This window comes from Triturus cristatus, chromosome 5_1 (assembly GCF_964204655.1).
Source record: "Triturus cristatus chromosome 5_1, aTriCri1.1, whole genome shotgun sequence".
NCBI classification, from domain to species: domain Eukaryota; kingdom Metazoa; phylum Chordata; class Amphibia; order Caudata; family Salamandridae; genus Triturus; species Triturus cristatus.
The window spans coordinates 168,668,766-168,695,006 of NC_140587.1; the positions used below are offsets into that span (position 1 = coordinate 168,668,766).

General features: G+C 44.6%; 1 protein-coding gene across 1 annotated transcript in view; it reads right to left on the minus strand.

Annotated features, from left to right (window-relative positions):
- RHPN1 (rhophilin Rho GTPase binding protein 1) overlaps positions 1-26,241 on the minus strand; it is a 444,327-nt gene that overhangs the window by 12,141 nt on the left and 405,945 nt on the right. Inside the window, exon 13 of the mRNA XM_085604772.1 lies at positions 10,964-11,110. Coding sequence (XP_085460898.1) covers positions 10,964-11,110 — 147 coding nt within the window. The remainder of the gene's footprint in view (positions 1-10,963; positions 11,111-26,241) is intronic.

Consider the following 26,241-nt stretch of genomic DNA (forward strand, 5'->3'; position numbering starts at 1 on the left):
CTCGTTGCTTACCTCAACACTGACACAGACCTCCACCCTCGCTTCCCTTGGGTGTCACGGTTGTGGGGGGCGATTTCAATGCGGTCTCCAATCCGGCTATAGACTCATCGGGTCCTCCTTCCGCTGTCCGCACTGCACAAGCCAAACAATTGAGGTCTTGGTCTGAGTCCCTGGGCCTCTGTGATGCATGGTTCGCGTGGCACCCGCGCGCCGCCCATTTTACTCACATCTCCGCAGCCCACCACACGCAGGCACGCATAGACATGATCTTTCTCCCTGCTGACTGCTTGACAGTTGTAGATACTCGTATCCTACCCAGGGGAATTTTAGACCACTCGCCGATACTCCTCAGTACCGGAACCCCCCCCCCCTACCTCGGCCCGTCAAAAATGGAGGATGAATGCATGGTTCCTCCAAGATAAAGACTTTCGGAAGGCTATAGGGAAGGAGCTTGAGCATTACTTCCTCACCAATGAGGGCTCCGTATTCTCCCCCGGGACCCTATGGGAGGCTGGGAAAGCCACAATTCGGGGGTTCGCGAAAGGGCAACTTAAAAAGCAGAGGCAGGAGCAACACCAGGAAATAACCGCAAAGCGCTTCGTTTGGAGCAGTCACTTTGCCAGCTTGACGACGCGTTCCAAAGCCGATAACTATCCCTTCTGCGGTCCGAGATTAGGCAACTATATTTGGACGCGGCCAAGCTACTCTGGAGGTCCTCAGTGGCACTAGTCTATGGTTGGGGGGACAAAAACGGCTCGATTTTACATAGGCTGGCTACCTTCCCCAGGGCGAGCCGAATAATTCCTCAAGTGGTCGACGATCAGGGTTTGGTATTCAACGCCCCCTCAGCGATGGCAAGCACGTTCGCCAGCTACTATTGATTTCATTGGACTGAGTCGCGTCAGTCTCCCCCAGTTAGAGACGGCAGCTCGGGAGGATCTTGACCGCCCCCTCTCTAAGAAAGAAATCGAGGAAGCCATTTCTCTTACGTCCGCGGGCAAGACTCCGGGACCAGATGTCTCCCCCAAGAATACTATGCGGCCTATCGCGACACACTGGTGCCCCATTTGGCTGGCCTTTTTCAAGAAGCCATTGAGCGGGGTTCCTTCCCGCCAGAGACGGACATAGCCACAATCGTGGTCCTTCCGAAATCCCAGCCTCCCTCTCGTCGTTGTGCGGATTATCGCCCCATATCCCTTCCTCAATACCGAAATCAAACTCTATGCCACCATCTTGGCCCAACGGCTAAAGCCATATCTGCCCAAGTTGGTACATCCGGACCCATGTGGCTTCATGCCCGCCCGCGCGATCAGGCACTGCCTTCGGAGGGTGCAGCTGGCATTGGCCCACCGACACCTCCTTACTCCCTACTTGGCCCTCCTCCTTATTGATTTCGAAAAAGCCTTTGACTCGGTGGACTGGGTGTATCTCCAAGATGTGTTGGCTGAGATGGGATTTGGGCCCCGGTTCCGAGGACTGGTCCGTGTGCTGTAAGCGCAGCCGCAGGCTCGGGTGCTGGTGAATGGTGTCCTTTCCGAGGCCTTTCCCATAGCGAGGGGTACGCGGCAGGGCTGCCCCCTTTCGCCCCTGTTTGCTCTGGCCATGGAACCCTTGGTCCTGGTGCGGGCGGACACTCGTGTCAGGGGATGGGAGTGGCCCGGCACCGAAACGGGCTAGATCGCACTCTACGCAGATGATGTCCTGCTCTTTCTGGCGGAGCCCACCTCCTCTGGGCCGCGTTGCCTCCAGTTGTTGCGAGCGTTTGGGCAGGCTTAGGGTCTTCGGCTGAACCCTGGGAAATCAGTACTGGTCCCACTTCACCTGTCAATGATTGGCAGTCCAATATCCCGATCCAACACAACTCCTTTAAGTACCTGGGAATATGGGTTACCACGCTCCCGGAGCTGGGCTGGTCCCTCAATGTAACCCCTCTGGACAAAAAGGCTAAAGCAGACCTCCAGAAATGGAGGATGCTGCCCCTGAACCCTCTGGGCCGGATGGCCTTGTTTAAAATGTTGATTCTCCCCAGGTTCCTCTATGTCCTCCAGAACACCCCATTCTGATTTCCCAGACCCTGGTTTAAGGAGTTGGACGGGCTCGTTACCAAATTTTTATGGGGCGGTGGGAGGTCGCGCCTGGCTCTCTCCACATGTCAGATCCCTTCCTTTGATGGGGGCATGGACATGACGCATCTGTACCTCTACTTTTTAGCCACGCGCTTGCTGGTGGTCCACAATTGGTTCAACGGGGGATGATCCGACCCGGCCTACCGGCTGGAGCTGTGCGAACTTTGGTTTTCTAAAGTACAGGCCATGTTGTACGGGGGACCTGTGCTGCTTCAGCTGCCTGAGGTAACACGCTCGGACACCTGGCTTCGCTGCGCCACACCGGCTGAACCGGCAAATTGACCCAATGCAAGGGGCTTGGCTACGGGAAGCGAGTGGTCTGCGGGGGTTCAAAGCTTGGGACCTCATAAGCATATCACAGCTTGGGGACGTATGGGTGAGGGGCCACATGCTTTCCTTCCAAGATATGCGCAATCGTTACTCCCTGCACCCCTCCCAGTTTTATAAGTATTTGCAATTAAGACATGCCCTTCACGTACACATCGTAGACAACACTCGGCTCCCAGAATACAGCCCTACGGAGGCCCAGACGCTACTGGGGGACTTGGGGTATCTCCCGGATATACCGTACTTTAATCAATAAAACTCCCACCTCATTGGACAGACTGAAAGAACAATGGGTAGGCTGGGTGGGGCCACTGGACGAGGTGGATTGGCGCAACGCGCTCATGGTGCCTAAAACCATTACCGCCTCCGCCAAACTTAGACTTATCCAATTGTACTACTTGCACACCGCTTACCTCACTCCGGTACGCCTTTTCTTAGCTCCGTTTTTGGGATCCTGTGATTTCGCTGGATGTCAGGTGTCGCACCATAGCATATTTCTCTGTTTTGACTAATACATACTACGACATCCTCCTTGGACTCTGGAATTTACTACTAGATGCGCTGCGGAGACGGACTCGTTCTCTGATTACAGTCTGCCAATATTCCCATTTTTTGCCTTGAAAAAGTCTGAGTACAGACGAAACACGTGTCAGCTAATCGTGTGCTGGGAATTTTTATCTTTGGACATCAATAAAGGAGACAAGGAATTACTACTGATGATCTTATTGGATTATTTTGAATATCACATACATGACTGGTTCTCTTGCATCGTCCTCACCGTGTAGAGACTAACTTGATTATGGAATCTACTTAACTCATGAGTAGCATTGTTTCTGGACATTTAATGTATTTAGGTGGTATGGGTGTGCTGTAATAGCTTCTTTTGTTGTGTTAGGTTCGGGAGACTCTTCCAGACAGGTCGCAAGGTGAGGGCCATTGCTTGCGCCTTGGGGATTACGTGGTAATAAAGTCCTTCCAGAGAACCAGCTCCCTAGCACCGAGATGGCGAGGCCCTGAGCAGGTGCTACTGGCTACCAGGACTGTAGTTCGAGTGACCAATCGGAAGAACTGGGTCCATGCGACGCACTGTCGAAAAGTGTTGCAAGACCAAGTGAGCCTAGGTGCGTTGGCAGATTACCGTGATATCCTGGTCACCGAAAAAGGACAAGCCACGTCACCTGAAGGATCTGAGGAAGTCTTCCCAGACCACACAATTCCTAGTACATCCCGATATCAGCTGCGACCCAGGAAGAAAGACACTTCGTTGCTGAAAAAGACTGTTTGAGCCACTGTCCTGGGTGATTAAAGACTGACTTCAAAGTGGGGGTAGTCGATTAATGACTACTAGTCTCAATGTTAGTGGAGAAATCAACGCCTGCCCAGGACCTTAGGGCACCATCTGCTTTGTTGTTTGACGACAGAATGAATATGCTTGAGGAGAAGAAACCAGCTGCTGCGAGAATCTATAATAAACAAACTATGATTGCTACTGGACTCACTTTGATTGTTGTTGTCATCGCTACAATAACTTGGGTTGTAGAGGTAGTAGCTCCTGTCTGAAATCTATTGACTACTACTACTCCTGTCCCATTGAACATCACTATTTCACTCTACCTTATCATGAGCGAAAGCACAGAATGTCCTACCTCAATAACACTTTCATTCAGATGTTGCACCATACACACAATGCTACGAACATTACCAACTGCTGGGTATGTGGAATGATGCCAGCGCATCAGAAAAAGGGAGGAACACCTTTTATTCCTTTGCTGTTTTCACATAATGGCTCCTGCAGGGCCTGGTTTCACTATTGTGGGCTTCTCATATGGCTAATATTACTAACTTTGATGTAGGAAGTCTTAACGCTCAGTTGAATAAAATCTGTTACCCTGAGGAAGGAGATCCACAAGTTAATGGAACTGTATGGGAAATGGAGGAGTATCGTCGAGGACATTCCTCCACACACTAGGTTTCCCCCAACACTTGAACCATCAAGGACAATGGACCTCCTGTTATCGCTGTTACTAAAGCTCGAGCGGATCTCTGTGTGAGCAGTATTGGCAATATCCCTGGGGGAAAAAGTGACTACTAAAGTGTTAAATATTACTGCAATGAACAATAGGAGTTTTTTGTCCTCACACAACACCTATTTCATTTGCGGAAGTAAAGGTTATTACCATCTACCTACTGGGTGGTCAGGAAGTTGCTATGTATCCTTTTTTGCTTTCACCTGTGTTCTTGGCACCTGCATCCTATCATAAAGACTATAAACTGTTTAATGACATTTCCAAAAATAGATTTAAGAGGACAATAAATAATGATGTGGTGGAGCAAACTTATACTGCACTACAGCAGTAAATTGACTTTAATTTGGGACTATTCTTCTTTGTTGGTACGGCCTTAAACAGTCGAAAGATCACTCGCTTGACACGAGTTGTAGAGGCTGTAACCAATCAGACAGCAATGGCACTTGGTAACATCACAGACGAACTTCAAATTGCGAGAATTGTGGCCCTCCAAAATAGGATGGTCCTTGATGTCATCCTCGCAGACCGTGGTGGTGCATGTCGCATCATCGGAAGTAGCTGCTGTGTTTACATACCTGACCACTCCCCTTCTGTTTTTGATGCAATTTCCAAGATGCAAAAAATAGCCACTAAAATCCACCGGGATTCAGGGACATGGACTTTGACTGGATGGCTATGGAACATGTTTTCGGTATGGGGCTGGAAACTTTTATCAGCCCTATGTATAATTTTGCCGATTCTTTTTACTTGTTGCCTATGTATTCAATGCGGCCCAATGCTTTGTTCCCTTTGTGTTTCTACTTGTACCTCTTGTAAACCGACTAAACAAAATGTCAAAAATGTAAATGCCTGACTAGCAAGTAAGCAAGAAATTAATTAAAATGATGCAGATTGATGTTTATGATATTTTTCGTATTCCTTTAAAAGCATAGGAGGATGTCTTCAGCATATGCTAAAAGGGTTGTCTGTGGAAATCTGAAATAATTTCCGTTAGCATAAGCTGAAGCCATCTTGGTTGTGGCATCCATTTTGTTAGCTATGTATTTCTTCCATCATCACTGTTGCTTGCTCTTCTATTCTATTCTGAGCTTTAGTTAAGCTGAGAAAAGGCCTGTAGCTGCTAAAATGCACCTGGTTAAAGATGTAACTGTCAATCATGTGTGCTGTTGTAAGCAGTTCTGTTCTCCCTCCCACTTTGCTGACTAAGTGATTACCCATCTGCCCATATCTGGCTGTGACGATTCCTGTGTAGGTTTGCACCTTCTATTTGTAACTACATGCTTACTCTGCAACAAACTCTGTATATAAGCACCATGGTTTGTGTATTCAATGTACTACCTCAGGCAGCACTTGAGTGCTGTCTGGACGTAGTCCCACTCATGAGTGATTAATAAACTTGTTATTTGAATTCCAGCTTCAGTGCCAATCTCTATTTTGTTGGTCTACGGATCCATGGACAGAGAAGGGTAACCCCTGCACCGGTGTGCCCATTAAAAGGCAAATTTCCACAAAAGGGCATCGGCTATTAAAGTGATTGTTCATTGCCATTATAGCCTACGATAATTATATATACGCTTTATTATTGTACAGTGGAACTCCTACTTCAATGACGGGGAATGATTCAAGCATGTGAATCTATGAGAGATCCAAAACTGGAAGATCAATAGGATCTGGCTAGTCACATGACATCTTGCTCTCTATGATCGATCCAATAGCTCCTTACAAACAACGGTTGTGGGAAGTGATCACATTCAGAGGGTATTTGGATTTAAAATAACTTATAATGGTCATGGTGCACCCTATGGGTGCTGCTCGTCCACTTTCTGCTGAGTCCAGTTATGATCCTGGGAACCTGTTTCTCAGCTCTAATAGACGTAGGGTTAAATGGGGGAAATTGGCGAGCTCAGAAGAGTCTATAAGTAAAATGTATCAGCTAGCACTCCAAGCTAAAAGAATTGGACATACTAATTATGCAGCCAAGAAACTTGGAACTCAATGAGAAGCTAGCCTTAATCCATGAAGACCTAGTGGCTGTCTTGGGTGAGGTTTTTTATCCAGTGGTACCCCTGAGGAAAAAAAAACCTCGAACCCCAACCTGGTACAATTCATCCTGCAAAAAGATCAAGTCTGACCTAATAAACTCTGTTAAATCAGGTTCAGATAAGGGCAGTTGTTGAGCTCAGACGGAATTACAGGAAAGCCATGGCATTGGCACGTTCAGAATGGGACTGGAACAGATGGCAGGACCTCACATCAGCACTTGAAGCGAAGGACCTGAGAAAATTCTGGTCCCTGGTAAACACCGGTTCAGCAGAACCTAAATCTGCAATGGAGCCAAACATTGCAGCATCTGTATGGGAGGCCCATTATGGCCAACTCCACCAAGAACCACTTCAATATGCTAATGATGGGGATGTGGTTTCCACCGTTGTCTATAACCCAGTATCCAAACAGGAATTCACTCTTGTTGAGGTGGTGAGTGTAATTGAGGGTTTGGCAAGGGGGAAGGCCCCTGGTCTCGACAGGTTGCCTGGCAATCTCTTTCGTCTCCATCCAGAGATATGGGGCCCTTATTTTCTTATTCTCTTTAACGCCATTCTGGGTGGGATGGCGATTCCCTGTACTTGGCTGGGGGCTGAGATAGTGCCTATCTTCAAAAAGGGCTCCCCTCTTCTCCCAGCCAACTACAGGCCGATAAGTCTCATAGATGTCCCCCAAAAAATGTATTCTCGCCTCCTCCTGAACAACCTCACTGAGTGGATGGAGGAAAATGAAATCCTTAGTCCCCTTCAAGCCGGCTTCAGGAAGAACACGTCCACCATGGACCAGATCTTCCGTCTCGTTCTCCTCTATTGGAAAACCGTGAGTATCGAGAGGGGGAGGCTGTACATGGTGTTCGTGGACCTGAGGTCAGCTTTTGACCTGGTTCCCAGGAAGAAATTATGGGAGACTTTAAAGGAGATGGGCGTTCCGATCCATCTACTAAATGCCATTATTAGGCTCCATGAGAATAATTTTGCACAGGTCAGGTATGGGAGGATGGGAGCACTGACATCAAAATTCCCGGTCCTTAGAGGGGTCAGACAGGGTTGTGTCCTTGCGCCAACCCTGTTTTGCCTCTATGTTAATAGAGGCATAGCACATCTCGACATTATTAACGGTAATGATGCCCCATCTTTGGCAAGCAGGAGGGTACCCGCTATTATGTTTGCGGATGATACCCTCCTGCTGTCCAAATCCCCGATGGGGATCCAACGGATTCTAGATGGATTTGGTCTTTTCTGTAGGCAATATGGTCTAGAAATAAACCCAGGGAAGACCAAGTTCATGATATTTAATCCATCACCTAAAACCAGACCTAATCCATCTCTGAGTTCAGAAAGAATGGAGAGGGTGAAAACCTTCCAGTATTTGGGGGTAACTCTTCATGAGAACCTATCATGGGAACCCCAGGTTGCAAGTAGCCGGTTAAAGCTGTCTCAACAGTCGGGGGGAATCTTGAAGACGGCAAATACCTCTATTAGTCCGGCAGTTGAGATGTACAAAACCCAAGCAAAAGCAGCTGCATCTTATGGAGGAGAATTCTGGGGGTATAAAGCGGGTATAGGAATTGTCAACGTAGCAAATAATTTCTTAAGGCGCCTCTTGGCCCTTCCTCGTGGCACACCCCTTCTCCCCCTAAGATTAGATATGGACCTACCCTCCATAAGAGATGACTTGGAACTAATGCCACTAAGATTCTGGCACAGGCTTTGGTCTACCGCCCAGCTTATACATAATAGGCAAGAGCTCGCTCATGTTATGAATTTGAACCTCTGCGGGAAAATCCCGTGGCTGGCCTCCATAAAGAAAGAACTTTAACGGCTGGGACTCCCTGAACTATGGGAGTTCCCTGAACAAGGCTGCCATAGGGTCTCACGCAAACGCCTTGTGGGTATATATAGGGAGAAATGTTTTGCTTCCCTGGTCTCTGCACCCAACAAAGGTATTATGACTGATCGATTTTTGGAATTCAAGGATTCATATCAGTTTGAAGGGTTTATGGACATTATTTTCCCTATTTTAGCTACAAAATTGTTCATTCAATGGAGGCTAGGGACTCTGCCTATTAAAACCTTTACCTATAATTGGTCAAAAAGGGATGATAAAATCTGCCCAGGTTGTTGCATCCATGATGAGGAAGAAATTCATATTTTGTTTTTTTGCTCAGCCTATAATAGACCAAGGAAATACTGGCTGGTTCCACTATGTAGAAATCTGGGCACAAGGAGTCATTTGTACTCGTTCAGAATTTTGAAAACAAGTACTGCTCCCCACATAGTCTTTGCAGTTGCTAAATTTTTAACGGCTATGTGGCAGATAAGGTCCAAATTACTTAAAGTCTGACTACTGTGGTAATGAATTCTAAATTATTCCTTGCAATTTGATATCTTTTGTATACTGATTTTATCAATGTTTTTTTTTTTTTAATCACAAGTGTTTGTTTTATCTTGTAACTGTAGATTTGCATCTTTTATGGCCTAATTGGCCGAAATAAAGAAACTATTTAATTGAATTTAAAATAAACATAAATTTGAGATCCGGAATATCACCACGTTTCCCTCACGTCAAAGTAACAGTGCATCTCCAATCTGAAGCACTATTTAAAATGAATACTAATTAAATCAATTATTGGGGCCTAAATCTCACTGGTAACTTTGAAGGCTGGCCCAACTGGCCAGGGCTTAGCAAACAAATATATGAAGGCATAAGAACATGGAAATCTTTCCATGTTCCACGGCTAAGGGAAATTAACATATAAATATAGTTAATTTACTGCACGGAATTCACCTTACAATCACTCAAAGTTTCTAAACCACTGGTAGAAGCAGGAGGTATGAAATCAAAATGATTGAAATTGACCTGGAATTTCTAAGGAATTCCTGATGGCCCCAAAATATCAGGAGTCCGGATCTCCTAAAATATTACCAAGCAGCTCACCTTTCTTTTACCTCCAAATGAGTGGTGATGGAATCTGAGAAAAGATAGGTGTTCGTGGCCCAAGTAGTCTTTCGGACTTGATCTGGCTCAAGAAATCTTCGATGCCCCAAAATGATTAGTAAGCGACAGGACTGTATGGGACATGAGAGACCAGGTTGCTGAGAAGGAGCTTGCTAACTTTGCTCCCATTTCCTAATAATCCTAACTTTCAACTCTGCATTTCCTTCTGTATGGAGGCAGGGCGAGTACACTCTTTGTGGAACTTTTCCATCAGGGATATATAAAGTCCTTTGAGGAGTGCAAGGCAGAGTTTGAGATTAACGAGATGGATTGATGAACCCATTGCCGGCTTAGGCATTAAACCCATTTTTGCCACCCAACTCAGAAGAGCCGAACAGGATATCAAATTCATTTGAAAAATGTATTAGGGCCTACACTGGCTCAAGGGGTTTAATCTGGCCTATTTATTAGATGTTACATGAAAGTCCCAATACACCCACATGTGGCTATCTGAGGAGGTGGAACAATGAATAGGCCTTCTTTAGAAGAGTGGTTGAAGCTGTGGAGTGATATCCCCATGATATCTATTGTATACCGAGTCGAGAATTAACATATAACGTAATGTTTTAGTTTTATATGTTGCCCAGGTGCCCACAACAAAGATCTCCTATTTTTTCTGACATGCCAGAGGGAGGAGGGTTCTATGGCTCACATATATGGTGGCAGTGCTCCATTATCTAGACTTCCTGGAAAGATGTTGTGGGTCATGTTACAAATGTTCTAGGTTTTCCATTTCCAGCAGATTCAGTTATACTAGTATCAGAACTTCAAGATCCACAGCTAGAAGGTACTGGCAAATTGGAATGGTCCTTACTACCTCAGATGTTAGGTGTTCACTGTATAGTATTAGAAAAACGGGAACCTTCTAGGATCATACACCGGTTCCATAAACATGCTGGCAACAGAGAAAATTACACCTTGTAAGAAACTAGACTCTGTAAACCAATTGGGGGACCCACTGGACTCTCTACACAGTGTGCTTCCTTTTAGTGCACTGTATAGAGCCAGCTTCCTACACACCTAAGCTAGTGACCCACCCCCCTATAACCTACTTTTCAAACCAGGAAAATGAGTGCCTCTTTGCTTCCCGGGCTCAGGGGTCTGCAGTTCTTGAAGTAGCAGATTGGAGACAAGATGGGGGTGTAAAGAACTATCTTTAAGATTAATCTCCGGAATTATAAGATGATGATTAGCACACTGAATTTTCCTGCTGGGGTGCCTCTACCTGTGTCTCAAATTTTATTTTCTGTACAGTTCTTATTCTTTTTCTGGACATGAATAAGAAACGGAAAAAAATATCTTTGGATATGCCCGTCTTATAAACGTTATCTAAGATATTTGGATTTCCGAACTGGATGAAGGTAACATCAAGGCTCTTCCCCCTCCCCCCCCTCCCCAGTCACTTGACAGTGAAAATTAAAATAGACTGAAGTTTTGACTCACATCCGCACAGCCACCAGGCACGACTCCAGCTATGAGAACTGGAGAATCCCCTCGTAGTGTAAAGCCAAAACCATTCTCTCCACGCACAAGCTGGGCTCTTCGGGCTGGCTTCCATTTGTTTTTGGCAGAAAACACTGATAAAGGCCCCTGAAAACAAAAAACCAAGAAGAGGAGCGTATTTCCATATCTATGATTGTTTAACCACAATACAAAAGGAAAATCAAAGATCTTGTGGGGATAGAGGCCTAGAACTCAGAGGGCACCTTAATAACAATCAATATAACATAATTCTTATTTTATAGGCTGTTTTTTTATTACAAGGGCTCAACCTGCTTAAAATCACAGACTAAAAACCTACTTACAAGGGGAGATCACTTATATTACTATTGTATCCTTGTACAATATTAGTAGAAAAATGACATCAAACCAGCAATAAGTGCCAAAATAACAGGCTATTGCTGAAGCCAACATACTTGTTCAGTTAAAAAAAGCATATATTCAATATTAAGTATCGACTTATTCCTTGAGATATGATGTAAACGGACCCCATGACATTATGCTGTTCTAAAAGACGAAGATGTCACATTTAGAATTCTTATTAGGCAGTTTGATTTCACAACAGTAATTTGGAACTACTTCAAGTTCACAAAAGTAATTAATAATTGTATTCTAGTAAAACCAGATAGGGCTTGTGGATCAAACTCTTGCATTAGAAACATTTTCAATATCCATGTCAAAGATTTACAGGATTAACAGGAAACTATTATTCTATTTGTGAAATGCAAGTTAGACTGGTAAAATGAGCTGGATATGGCACTCTTGCCTTCCCTGTGTACAGACATTTTCAAGACCAAGCCGGACATAACACATCACTACAGGCAGCAACTAATCTGCCTACAAAAGAAAAATGTTACCCTGCAAGCATCTCTTTGGAGCGTGTAGTGCTGTAGATTCAGATGCTTTGCATCCTCCTGCCATCTAGTGCTGGTCTCTGACATTACAACTTGAGTTTCTTCGGAGAAGCTGTGGTAAACAAAAATCTTCTTTACCGGACTGAATTTCATACGGGATCTTGAAATAAAATAAAATAGCTCAGAATAACAAGAGGCAGAATCCGTGGTATAAGAGTTTCTAAATGGGCTTTATTCCATCAAAAATGGCCGACTCGAGTCGCGGCCTTCAGGTTCCGTCACCACGAGGGTTCAGGAAGTGAAGTACAATACTTTATTGACAGACATGCATTTTTATAATAAGTACATTACAATGAAACGAATGTAGAAGGCGTAACATTTGATAAGAAAAGTGACAAAACAGGTACGTAATCGAAACTAGGCGTAATAAGGAATAAAAGAAACATGATTGGTTAGGATTATCAGACATAGGTGGATCTATAAGATAATACTTGGCATAGATGCGCGCGCAGCAGCATGACGTGTGATTGACGTGCAACTAGGGGGTGAAGGGGACTTGACATTTTAGCTCTACATGTGGAGACGAGAAGTCTGGGGGGTCAAGTCAACCTAATCCCAAATCATATCTAACATCCTATGTTTAAAGAACTATGTTATCCACAAGGAAGGACTCTCGGACAGAATCTAGTCTATACTGACTGTGTGCGTGCACAAACGCCTAAGTGTCTATATGAGATGCGAGGGGCAGAAAACTTTCCATGGCAGCAGGGCTATGAATCACTTGCAGGAGGACGGAAAGGCTGAGTCCTTTGCTTGTGAGCTAAAGGAAATGTTTACCTAAATCACTAGACAGGAATGCATCGGCTGAAGAGCAAAATAGATAATTCGAAGGTGAAATACAGCTTCTTGGCAGGCAGGCGAAAACTGGCCGAGGCAGGCACCGTTAGCTGCACAGGGAGTAGGGCAAAGTTCATGGATACAGATGCGAGCTCAAGCTGAAGCTGTCAAAGACAGAGAGCAGGGAAAGGCTTTGAGGACAGAATCGGGCCTACTTGCCTGAACTGTAAAAATGGAGTAACTTAGCCATATAAAGTCGGTGGCCTTTCATACTTAGGAATCGAAAATCCAGCCCATCGATGGCGGATCTGACAGAGAACATGTCGACGGTAGACACACATATGTTTGCGTCTTAGAAACTGGAACTAGAGGGAACATACATGTACTTGTAACATGCATATAAAACCGTTGGGGTCCAAGATAGGGGACATAACTGATCAGGAAAATCCACATTTCCACATTCCCTCCTTGTCCCCTACTTGCCCTTCAAGAGATATCAATCTTCATCATTCCATCGATTTGCTCATGGAGCATCATTTCTTCTTCCTTCTTCTTCCGGCATTTTGAACGAGAACTGTGATATGGAATGCATGATGTGGCACACAGACCACAAATCGCTGGTCCACATTGCAGGCATAAACAACAACTGAAGAGCATAAGAAGGCCAATACCTAGGAAGGATAGAACTCTCCATCCCCAGGCTGATATCACACTCCAAAACCACCCGGACCACGTCCAAGTGCCTGGATTTTCGTGTATCTGGCTTACAATCTTATGAAGGCGTGTTATAGCTTTATATACAGATGGCGAATTTTCTGGTATGAATATGCAGCAGCTGGATCCGATGACCCTGCAAGCTCCGCCCCTATCGGCCAGGATGACGTCAAGGACAAGACGATTCTGGAGAACAACAATTCTCATCACTGATTGTTCCTCTGTCAGATTGCCTAGGGCGGCTATAGTCTCATTTACTACAGCTTCAAGAGTCTTGGTGAGTCTACGTATCAGCTTACTATTTGATATTGTACCTATATAGGGAAAGATACCTTTATTGAAATCTGCATACTTGTCCCATGCCGTCTCAGTATAATCGACAACTGGGAGATCTCTTCGCTCTCTATTGTGTACTAAATGAACATTTCGATAATAATCAGGGGGAGCTAGAAAAACAGGTGGCAGAAGGAATGCTATGTAACAGGTACCATCCCAATCTAGAGGCAAACGCATATATGCAGTCTGACCACATATAAAGTAAGAATGGCGAGAAGCTCTAAATGAAGATTTACCTTGATCACTATATTCTACTGTAGTAACGCATTGGCTATGGCCCATGTGTATGGAACCAACTTTTCTCACACATAATTCACCCTTAACTGGAAATACTGACATAGTGGGCAGAATTAGTTCAACTTCGGATTTGACATTCAAAATCATAAGATTAGGCGTAAAATTACCTAATTTATACACTTCATTTTCTAAATCAGTTCCTGTTCTACTGGGGTGACCCTCCTTATTAGGGTGACAGACTTTGAATAAAACTAGATTCAGATTTCCCCATATCCAATGTTGTTGATAAACTGCTGTGTCTGGGTCTATGGAATTTAATAAACTAAACCATGCTCCACAGGAGCCATTGTGTGTGAACGAATGTGGAAAGAAAGGCAGAACTCCTTTGTTATTCTGATAGGGAGGGAGTCGGCCACACACCCAACAATTGGTGGCATTACTAGTCTGATGGGAATGATGTAACATACTAATGAATGTGTTATTGCGCAGCGCAAGTCTATAGGACAACTCATGTGGGGGGAATTCACTAAAAGAATGTTCATCAGTTATATTGAAAGCACGTTTAGAAACAGGATAATACATATGCAACAATATACTTGCAGTAACTAAAAAACTCAAGAAAAACAAAATTAATAAAGTCACAATACAGTGGTTACGCAGTAATTTACAATAAGCATGTCGTTTCATTATGATTCTGGACTCTACATGATTCAGACCTAAGGGATACATGTCGGGACAGATTCAACCGCTTCACCTTGGAGAGGACTTAAACAATCAAATCGTCCGACAGTTTAGATCTGGACCTGAGTTTCTGCTTGTAAAGTTCGGTGCTACTGGCCTCAGCCAAAGGTAGCTTTGAGTCAATGGGGGAAGACACACGGGGAGTACTGTTTGTGTCAGGAGGAAGTCCATGAAATTTCTTTATATGGCTGGAATGCACCCAGCCTTTTCTCCCTTCGATCTTCACAGCTGTTCTGGTCGTCAGCAGGACCAACTTAGGACGCCTCCACCTTGGCTCCAGTTGGGTTTTCCGATCAAAATTCCTGACGAGAACATAATCGCCGGGAATTACATCATGAGGTTTCACCTCGGTGTTGTCGGGAAAAGCTGCGACTACCTGTGAACGACAAGATTGTAGTGCAGACATCAAGGAAGCCAGGTAATCTGTCAGCATATTACAATCAACATCAGTTATTTTACGGGGTATAGGCGTCCCCCACATATTCGGTGGTCTACCAAAGATCACCTCATAAGGGGATAGCCCTGTTCGAGAGTGTGCTACCATCCTCATGTAAAATAGCGCAACTGGTAAAGCTACTATCCAGTCCACACCTTTCTCCTGACATATTTTAGACAGTCTGATTTTTAAAAGTTGATTATGTCGTTCCACGAGACCTGCTGCCTCGGGGTGTCGGACACAGTGGAATTTCCACTGATATCCCAACAAAAGTGAGACATGTTTCATTAATTCGGATGAGAAAGGCTGGCCGTTATCTGAATATACAACACGTGGTAAACCGTACCGTGGGAAGAATTCTCGAACTAGCTGCTTGGCAGTAGTCGGGGCAGTGTAATCTGATACGGGATACGCCTCTGTCCAACGGGAGAGAGCGCAGACAACTACGAGAACATATTTGAATCCTCGACAACGTTCCATCTGAATATAATCCATCTGGAGGACTTCAAAAGGATGGTCAGGAGGCTGAAATCCACCCTGCTCTACGGGAACACTCTTTCCTGGATTAAACTGACAACATATCATACAGGTACGAACCTTTTGTTTAGCTGCTGCTCGTAAATGTTTGTTGAACCAAATGTGCTGAATGCTGTCTAGCATAGCCTTCTCTCCTAAATGTGCTGGACTGTGAACTGTAGCTATAATGGCTTGAACCATGGAATCAGGGAGAAACCATACAGATTTCTCCTTCGTCATCCATCCTTGATCTGTCTGGATCCCTCCTAGTTCAGTCCACTTCTTTATTTCTTCTGCTGTGGCATGTGTCTGTATATCAATTACGTCAAGTGCGGGATCCTTAATTGTCATACACTGTGTTGGTGTCTGAACTATTGGCTTTGTCATGTCTAATGTGCGATTCTGAGCAGTCTGTTTAGCTGTTCTGTCAGCTAAATCATTGCCTTGAGAAATGATATCAGTAACCTTCGTGTGTGCTTTACATTTCATAATCGATATAGCAGTAGGTAGATGTATTGCGTTTAACAAAGCATGAATGAGGGGTCCGTGCTGAATGTGGGCACCATGGGAAGTTAAATAACCTCTCTCTCGCCACAACACGCCGAAGTCGTGTACAACTCCGAATGCATAACGTGAGTCAGTGTATACATTAACTTTCTTATTTGTGGCTTGAATACAGGCTTGTGTTAGAGCAATAAGTTCTGCTGCTTGGGCGGACAAAGTATCTATACAATTTGTCTCAATAACTTCAGTGTCTGTTGTGACTGCATACGCGGCCACTAAATCTCCTGTACTTGTTCTCATGCACGATCCGTCTACATACAACGTCAGGTCTGGATCTAACAACGGAACGTCTGTCAAGTCTTGTCTAGGTTTCGTCTTTATTTCAATGATTTCAACACAATCATGAGCTAGTGGGTCTGTTCCAATTACAGGTAATAGTGTAGCAGGATTCAATGTATTACACCGTCGGATCTCTATGTGTGGTTGAAACAATGTCAATTCATAACCGGTAAGTCTTGCTATGGTCAAGTGTTGTGTTTGTGTTCGGTTCACAAGAACCTCTACTGCATGTGGTACTTGTACTGTCAATGGATGTCCTAATACTATGGCATCGCTTTGTCTGATTGCTAAAGCTGTCGCTGCCACTGATTTCAGACATGCAGGCAAAGCCTGAGCTACGGGATCTAATGTACTGGAAAAATAAGCACATGGCTTGCGTGATCCTGCTTGATCCTGAGTGAGTACTGACAAGGCAGTACCTTCGCGTTCTGTAACAAAGAGTGTAAAATGTTTGCTATAACATGGTGTTGCTAAAACAGGTGCTTGACATAAAGCTTTCTTTAAGCTTTCAAAAGCTTGTGTATGTTCCTGAGTCCAAGGGAGAACAGTCGATGTGGCTGCCTCCTGTGTGGTTAACTGAATGAGTGGTTTTGCTAGAAAAGCGTACTGAGGGATCCACTGCCTACAATATGAAGTGAGGCCTATGAAAGCTCGCACCTCCTTTTGTGTCTGGGGTATTGACATGTTAGCAATTAACTGGATGCGATCTGGTGTAAGCTGCCTTCCCTCCTTGGACAGCGAGTGACCAAGATAAATAACTCGCTGGACACAGAATTGCAGCTTAGAAGGAGACACCTTGTGCCCCTTGTCGGCTAGGAAATGTAAAACTGTCAGAGAAGCTTTTTCACATTCTGGCTCGCTTCTCGCTGTGATCAGCAGATCATCGACATATTGAAGCAGTGCAGTATTGACTGGCATGTGGATACTGTCAAGTTCTCTCTTCAGTGCTTGGCTGTAGATGCTGGGGCTTTCTGTGAATCCTTGGGGAGCGCGTGAGAATTTAAAGCTGCGCCCATTTAAACTGAATCCGAACAAATATTGGCTTTCCGGATCTATTGGGACGCTGAAAAAGGCATTCTTGAGATCGATTACAGTAAAGAATGTTGCTTCGGAATCAATTGCTGTCAACAATGATGATATATCAGGGACCACAGGGAATTGTGGTACAATGCACTTGTTTAGTTCACGCAAATCAATAACCAATCGGTACACTGGTGGGGCAGTAGGATCAGTTCGTTTAAGAATCGGAATTATCGGTGAATTACATACATTGGAGTCTGTTTCTACAACTACTCCCTGGACAATCAGCTCATCAATGATTTTCAGCAAAGCCACTACAGCATCATGCGGTAACTTGTATTGTCGCATTCGTGGTAGTACCACTCCTGCTTTCAGGGTGACTCGATAGGGTGTAATGTTCATGCAGCCAACATCCGTAGGGCCTTGTGCCCATAGATGTACTGGTAAAGTCTGTAGTCGGGGATCCATGTCTCTAGACACATAGTGACCTTTAAAATCACGTAAAAACAACCTTACTCCTTCCGGAGAACAACATATTATGGCTCCTAGTGCTTTCAGAGTTTTAATTCCTAACAGATTTTCTGGGCATGATTTAGTAAGCAATAAATCTGTAGTTCGTGTCAAAGGTCCTATCGTAAGTGGTAGAGGCTGTGATACTTCATTAACAATAGGTTTTCCTGAAAAACCAAGGGAAATATTTTGAGAGCCTGAGAGGGGTGCCCCTGGAACTTCACTACGTTTTATGGTTGTTCGACTTGCCCCTGTATCGAGTAAGAATTTTCTATCTTGACCTAATAATTCACTATGTACATAAGGTCCTTCTTGATCTACAGGAATCTCGATAAGCGGTAAGTCAACTTCCCTCTCTAGGCTTGTTCATGCGTAACGCTGATACTCAGGGTATTCATACTGTGCAGTCTGATACATTTGTCGTGTTGTGGTTTGTGTGGCAGTAGCAGGCAACGGCGGTGCAGCTGGCACAAACTGTATGGGTTGCTGTGAGGCTGGCATGGACTGTTGTTGAACTGGCATGGACTGTCCATGCTGCATAGCTCCTTGTTCATTCTGATCTTGTCTAACTAATCGTGGTCTCTCCTTTGCAATACCTGTAGCTATATTACGTTTCAGAACTGGACAATCGTGTACATAATGGCCCAGTTGTTTACAGTAATTGCAGCTTCCTTTTACAGGAACTGCAGAATCACCAGAATGTGTCACACCCTTTTTGTGACCATCTGCTGGTACTGTCTGAGAAACTAGCATTTTCATTTTTGTATCCTTCATGCGTCTATGCTCGTGTTCTTGTTCATCCCTAATTCTATTGTGATGATACTGTAACATTTGTAGCATTTGTGACGGAGTGTTACTTTGCCAGGTACTCTCGAATTTCAATATTCTATTCTTTACTGGAGGCAATGCATTTTCCACTAATTTTGTCACAAATAAATGTGGATATGAGTCACTACTTGCTTTTATACCACTATTTATACCAAAACATTTTTCAAATCGAGCATAATAATCGCTTGTGTCTTCATCTTGCTTTTGTTTGCAGGCTGTGATTGCACCCCAATCTTCCTTTTTTGTAGTTAATAAACGTGGCAGTACCTGTACTAGTAAACCTGGTAACAGTTTAACTTTATCCCCGAGCCCTGAACCTGCAGTTCGGCCCCTTTCTTCCTCTGCTAATGCTGTCCAGTCTATCTTTTGGTCACCCACTTCCCACTCTTTTTCTTTCAGTTTTTCATAAATGCCAGCAGGCAAAAGCACCTTTAATATCGTCATAATATCAGGAAAGGTGTACTCTCCCATCAGTAACATGTCTTTAATTTCTCGGTGGAAACCCGCTGGGTCTTTGTCATGACTAGGTACTACTTTCTTCATTTCCAATAATTCCATTTTTGATATGGGTGTGTAAACAAATACACGGTGAAACTCATTGTCTTCGCCTTTTATTGGGTGCACTTCTCGTAGGGGATTTTGTCTATCCATATAGTACGGCGCTCTTTCTCTGCGGGGCAGCGAGAGAGAATCCGGACTTACAAAAAGGACATACTGCTTACGTGACACTAATATCTCTTTAATTAGCTTGTTACTAGAACCTCTCCATCTGTTTGTGAGTAGTTCCGTTAATATATCAGGTAAAGGACCAGGGTCAGCATGTTGGCTCTTATATAATATGAGGAGTTGCTGAATCATATAGATTCCAGCTAAACGTTGTTCATCTGTACTGAGATTAAAAAACGTGTGTGCTACGGTCTCATCACCGTATTTTTCAGGACTGTCAATCCAGTGAACGGCTGATCTGGCTAACTCTTGCTCATCCATGGAATCGAGGAAGTGGTAACCCCTTCGTTCTCGTAATATTTTATCTGCGGCTTGAAACGAATGTTCAGGAGACTTCAGATTTATTATAGGCGTCGGATACGTTCTGCTATTATTTGGGCATACTGAGTGTATGGGATCAGAAAAACATCTAGTATTTTCACAGGATCTTCCTCTGCCTACATAAGCTATGGTCTCTGACTGTCTTGCGGAATTCCCTAATTCGGACATTTCATCTTGCTCAAACTCGTCTGTTCCCAATCTCTCTTCATGAATACGCTCTATTTCTTTACGGATTTTTCGGCACATGGCTATTATACAATTTTGCTTATCGTGTCTCCCTTCTGATATATTCTGACTCCATTTTGTAAGAATAAGCATTGCATTCGGGTCTACCCCCGGGCGGTCTTGATTTCTGATCACACAGTTTATGAGGAAACGTAACAGTTCCCCCTGTATTTCTACTTTCTGGAATTCCATAGCTCTGTTAATACATCCTGGATCTCGTCCTGTTTGAACAAAATGATATATGTTATCTAGATGCGTAGTCATTCCTGGTAACCTTGCTAAATACTCTGCGGCTCGCCTGATACGTAATGATGCCAGGACCATTTCGTCCTCTTTACCAACCACTGGGTCATATCTACAGTTTACAAGGAGTTCCTTAAGCGTACGTTCACTTACGAATTTAGGTGTACGTGAATGTGCTGACTCTTGAAAAACAAGTTTATTTATTCTGGGTGGTGTAAAGGTAATGCTAGCACCTCCCGTGGCCCCATCTGGGGCGTCGGGTGTGAATGGGTTCGTTGAACGTGACACAGCAACTATGGGTGTCGATACCCCTGTAGAATCGACTGCGGAGACAGATGCGGAAACAGATGTGCTTGCTGACGCTTGCGTCGGGACTTGCTGTTGCACGGGGACAGATACCTGATCCTGACGTTGAACCCCTACACCAGACGGTCTATGTGGTGCGGCGTTAGCATATTCGGGAGCTGCGTCGTCTAGATATGAGGAAAGAAAAACATCTTCTGCGGTTCTGGGATGCCCTTTTGGATGTACCTTAATCGGAAATAATGGGGGTGGCAAGTCTTTTGGCATTTCTGGAGCAGCCTTAGGTAGTCCTTCGGCTAGAAGGGGATACATACCATTCATAAGAGCATTTCTTTGCCTATTTACTTGTTCTGATTTCACTCGGATACCTTCCTCAATTAATAGACTTTCTTGAGCTTTATTTGAACTTTCTTTACTCCTCTCTTCTTGTCTACGTGCTTTTTCTGTTCGTCTATGAGATTCTTTACGCCATAACTCAACAGCGTCTTTCTGTGACTGTCTGACCTTTCTTTTCCATAACTCTTCCTCCACTTTCATGATGCACTCTGCATCCCAGGTTCCCGCTACGGGCCACCTTTGACTTTCCGGCAATCCCTTGGTATAGTCTACCCATAAATCAAGAAACAATATGGCATCTAAGCCATGCTTATGGTACATAAAATGCCCTGGAGTGTCCCTAGGAGGAATAGGAACTGCTTCTTCAAGCACCCCTTTTCTGGTAGTAATCTGTCTTAACTTCGAGAAGAGCGGCATATTGACAACTGATCTGATACTTACTCTTGAACTCACTTAATACGAAAAACACAATAATGAACAGTGAACAATGAACACTCATTCATACCACAATATTTGAACACTTTAAACATTAAACATTAAACATTTTAACAACGACCGACAATGATGACAGTCTGCCTAACTAATCACCACGCTGAATTCTTGACAATAACTGCATACTTCGGAATACTTGATATACTGCTAAACAGTACATATACACTGCTAAACAGTGCAGACCGGATTTGTGTACCCAAATCCGTCTTGACCGGCACAACCTATGTGCGCGTCAACACGCCTCCCCGGCGATGGTACTCACCGAGTAGCTCCTTGAAACGGAAGGCCTCAGAGAATGGACAGGACTCGATGACTGCGGACAGCGGACCCTCTGGACATCGGGATTTCGAAATAACTGGTGGGCCTCTGTATACCTCGGATCTTGCTCTCTCAGCTAGGCTCTGGTCGGGATACTTCGCACTTCTCACCGCCTCGTCTGGGTTGATCGCAGCCTCAGTCGCCCCCGCTTGACCGGAGGGAGCTTACAGGAAATCCTGCTGGTACGCGTTTATGGTCCGTCCAGCTGTGGCAGGAGACCGGGTCTGCAACGCACCGCCGGCGCGTGAGATGAGAAAGTGTCCCTGTTCGGGCGCCATTATGTGGTAAACAAAAATCTTCTTTACCGGACTGAATTTCATACGGGATCTTGAAATAAAATAAAATAGCTCAGAATAACAAGAGGCAGAATCCGTGGTATAAGAGTTTCTAAATGGGCTTTATTCCATCAAAAATGGCCGACTCGAGTCGCGGCCTTCAGGTTCCGTCACCACGAGGGTTCAGGAAGTGAAGTACAATACTTTATTGACAGACATGCATTTTTATAATAAGTACATTACAATGAAACGAATGTAGAAGGCGTAACATTTGATAAGAAAAGTGACAAAACAGGTACGTAATCGAAACTAGGCGTAATAAGGAATAAAAGAAACATGATTGGTTAGGATTATCAGACATAGGTGGATCTATAAGATAATACTTGGCATAGATGCGCGCGCAGCAGCATGACGTGTGATTGACGTGCAACTAGGGGGTGAAGGGGACTTGACATTTTAGCTCTACATGTGGAGACGAGAAGTCTGGGGGGTCAAGTCAACCTAATCCCAAATCATATCTAACATCCTATGTTTAAAGAACTATGTTATCCACAAGGAAGGACTCTCGGACAGAATCTAGTCTATACTGACTGTGTGCGTGCACAAACGCCTAAGTGTCTATATGAGATGCGAGGGGCAGAAAACTTTCCATGGCAGCAGGGCTATGAATCACTTGCAGGAGGACGGAAAGGCTGAGTCCTTTGCTTGTGAGCTAAAGGAAATGTTTACCTAAATCACTAGACAGGAATGCATCGGCTGAAGAGCAAAATAGATAATTCGAAGGTGAAATACAGCTTCTTGGCAGGCAGGCGAAAACTGGCCGAGGCAGGCACCGTTAGCTGCACAGGGAGTAGGGCAAAGTTCATGGATACAGATGCGAGCTCAAGCTGAAGCTGTCAAAGACAGAGAGCAGGGAAAGGCTTTGAGGACAGAATCGGGCCTACTTGCCTGAACTGTAAAAATGGAGTAACTTAGCCATATAAAGTCGGTGGCCTTTCATACTTAGGAATCGAATATCCAGCCCATCGATGGCGGATCTGACAGAGAACATGTCGACGGTAGACACACATATGTTTGCGTCTTAGAAACTGGAACTAGAGGGAACATACATGTACTTGTAACATGCATATAAAACCGTTGGGGTCCAAGATAGGGGACATAACTGATCAGGAAAATCCACATTTCCACAAAGCTTTAATGTTGTATGACTCCTCACTTAGTCCACAATGTGCACTGGCATAGACTTCCCCTTAGATTGCTTTTTGTCAGTGGTTGAAAGTGGAAGTGGAGAGTAGAGTAAGATGATGTGCCCTGTGCAATGAAAGTCAGTAAATAATGTGTAATTTAAAAAAACGTGCTTTTGCTGCTGGCTTTGGGGAGGATGGTGGGTGCATGTGAATCGACAGCAATATAAGCTAAGAACAAATGCTTACAGGCTAAGTAACATTTTCTGTTCCTTGCATGTATGCCTGTAGACACACACTCTTTGCATCATTTGCAAAAAAGCTTCCTCCCAGCGATGGCTAGCGGGCAGATGATGCAGATATTTGAAACAAGGTCATTAACACAGCCTGGCCAACCATAGCTTATTGATGAACTAGTATATCCATATATTAAAGCTTTGCTAAAGTGTGTGGTGTTGACCAGGCAGCTGCTTTGCAGGTGTCAGCTAATGGGATGTTACTTTAGAAAGCCATAATGGCTCTCTTTTTACTGTAGAGTGGGTGCAGGAAGTATTCGCTTTGGCTTAGCATGTTTTATGCATTTTACAACCCATCTTCTGAAGCCTTTCTTAGAAATAGGGTGTCCCTTGTAGGGTTTGGGAAAATCAACAAACATTTGATTAGTCTAGCTGAAAGACCTATGGCCCGATTTAGATCTCGGCAGACGGGTTACTCAGTCATAATGGTGACGGATATCCTGTCCGCTGAAATATAAATCCCATAGGATATAATTGGATTTATATTTCGGCGGATGGGATATCAGTCACCATTCTGATGGAGTAGCCATCCGCAGACATCTAAATCAGGCCCTTAGTCCTGTCAATATATTACATGAGTGCATGTTTAGCATCTGAGGTGTGTACTGCTCTTTGGGCTACAGAATTAGGTGGTGGAAAGAATAGGGACAGCTAAAAAATCTGGTTAATGAGAAAGTGACAGACTACCTTAGGTAAGACCTTCAGATTGGTTCTAAGGAGTACCTGTCCTTGTGTACCTGGATGAAAGGGTCTTGAATAGTAAGAACTTGTAACTTACAGATGCACCTAAGTGAAGGTATAGGAAAAGAAGGGTTCAGAAGGCAGCCTCATTAGCCTTGTGAGAACCACATTAAGGTTCCAAACCGGTGCCCCGTAGTGTTTTTAGGAGGTATCAGTCTTTTGAATCCCTTTACGAATGCTGTGACCACGGGAATCCTAAAGAGGCATGCCAGTTCCCTCTCCTGGATGCATACGGCTCCCGTGCCTAAAAGGAGAATTACAGACATCTATGCTAGACCTGCCTTCTGAAGGAGAAAAAGGTAGAAAATTATATCTTGAACTTTGACCATGAAGGGGTCTAATTGCTTGGAGATACAGGAGTTGACACATTTTTACTACTTGGTTGCATAATATGCACATGTAGTGGGCCTACGCCCCTCACAAAAGATGATCATATACTCCTGTGGGAGGTTTAAATAGCTGAATTTAAGACATCAGGTGACAGATCGCTAGCTTGAGTTGCTTGGTGCCTTATTTGGCTGCACTTTTATGTGAGAAAGTCCGGCAAGATCAGAAGCGTCTCGTTGTGCCTGATTGACATTTCCAAGAATATTGAGTAACAAGGCTGACTGGCCCAAGTTGTGGTAAAAAGGATGAGGGGGAAGGAGACCTGAAGGTTCCCCACGAAATATGCAATGAGTGGGATAGGAAGAATAGCATTGGTAAATATCCCTGATTAGTTAATTCATAGTGCACTGCCAATGGAAGGCGGGAGTGGATACCTGTAGGCAAAAATTGGGCATTTTGCGTTTTCTGGAGAAGCAAACCGGTAGAAGGCTAGGTTTCCACAGGGTTGGAAGTACTCGTGGACTTGTGGGTGGAGTTCCCACTCATGGACTTGTTGATGAGCCCTGCTTAATGGGTCCACAAAGTTATTGTTGACCCCCGAAAGGTGTCCCAATAGGAGATTAATCTTTTGGGAGATTGCACAATGTCAGAGGCACAAGTTATTTACCTTCGGTAACAATATATCTGTAAGAAACATTAGTTAGTTATAGATTCCTTACCTTAGAATTATCCCCCAGGCGTCAGACTGGATCCGGAAAGTTTGTCGTCAGCAGTAATCTGTGTGTCGGAAGGTGGCATCGGTCGGCTCCGCGTCAGTCGTCGTGGTCGCCGGGATGACGTCGTGGCAGCTACTTAGACGTTGCCCTCGCACGCCGACGTCAGTTCTGTACACGACTTCCGTGGCAGAAATGCAGAGCCATGCAAGACACTGACCATTGGTGCACAAAACTAGGGCTCTGAAAGGATGTCCTGAACACTAGAAATCAGTTTGCAGAATGGGGAGGATGGGTGGAGGCGGTAAGGAATCTATAACTAATGTTTCTTACAGATATATTGTTACCGAAGGTAAGTAACTTGTGCATCTGAAAGAAACATGTTAGTTATAGATTCCTTACCTTAGAATAGATACCCCAGCAATACCAACCCCGGTGGAGGGTCTGCGAACCAAGATCACATCAGATAGTCCTGGAGAACAGAACAGCCAAAGAAGCGGTCTCTCCAAATTTGGCTGTCCAGAGAGTAGTGTTTGGTGAACGTGTGCAGCGATGCCCACGTGGCTGCCTGACAGATGTCATTCAGAGGCACTCCTCTTCCCAAGGCAGTAGTCGCTGCCGTCGCCCTGGTAGAGTGAGCGCGTAGCCCGACTGGAGGCTCCTTTTTAGCCAGAGAATACCAAGCCTTAATACACAGCACGACCCATCAAGTGTGTTTGTGTATGGCCCGACCCTTCTTTGCACCAACGTAGCCAACAAAAAGTTGATCATCCACCCGGAACTGTTTGGTGCGATCCAGATAGGAGAGCGCATGCTTTGGGTCCAGACGGTGGAGCCTCTCATCTTCCT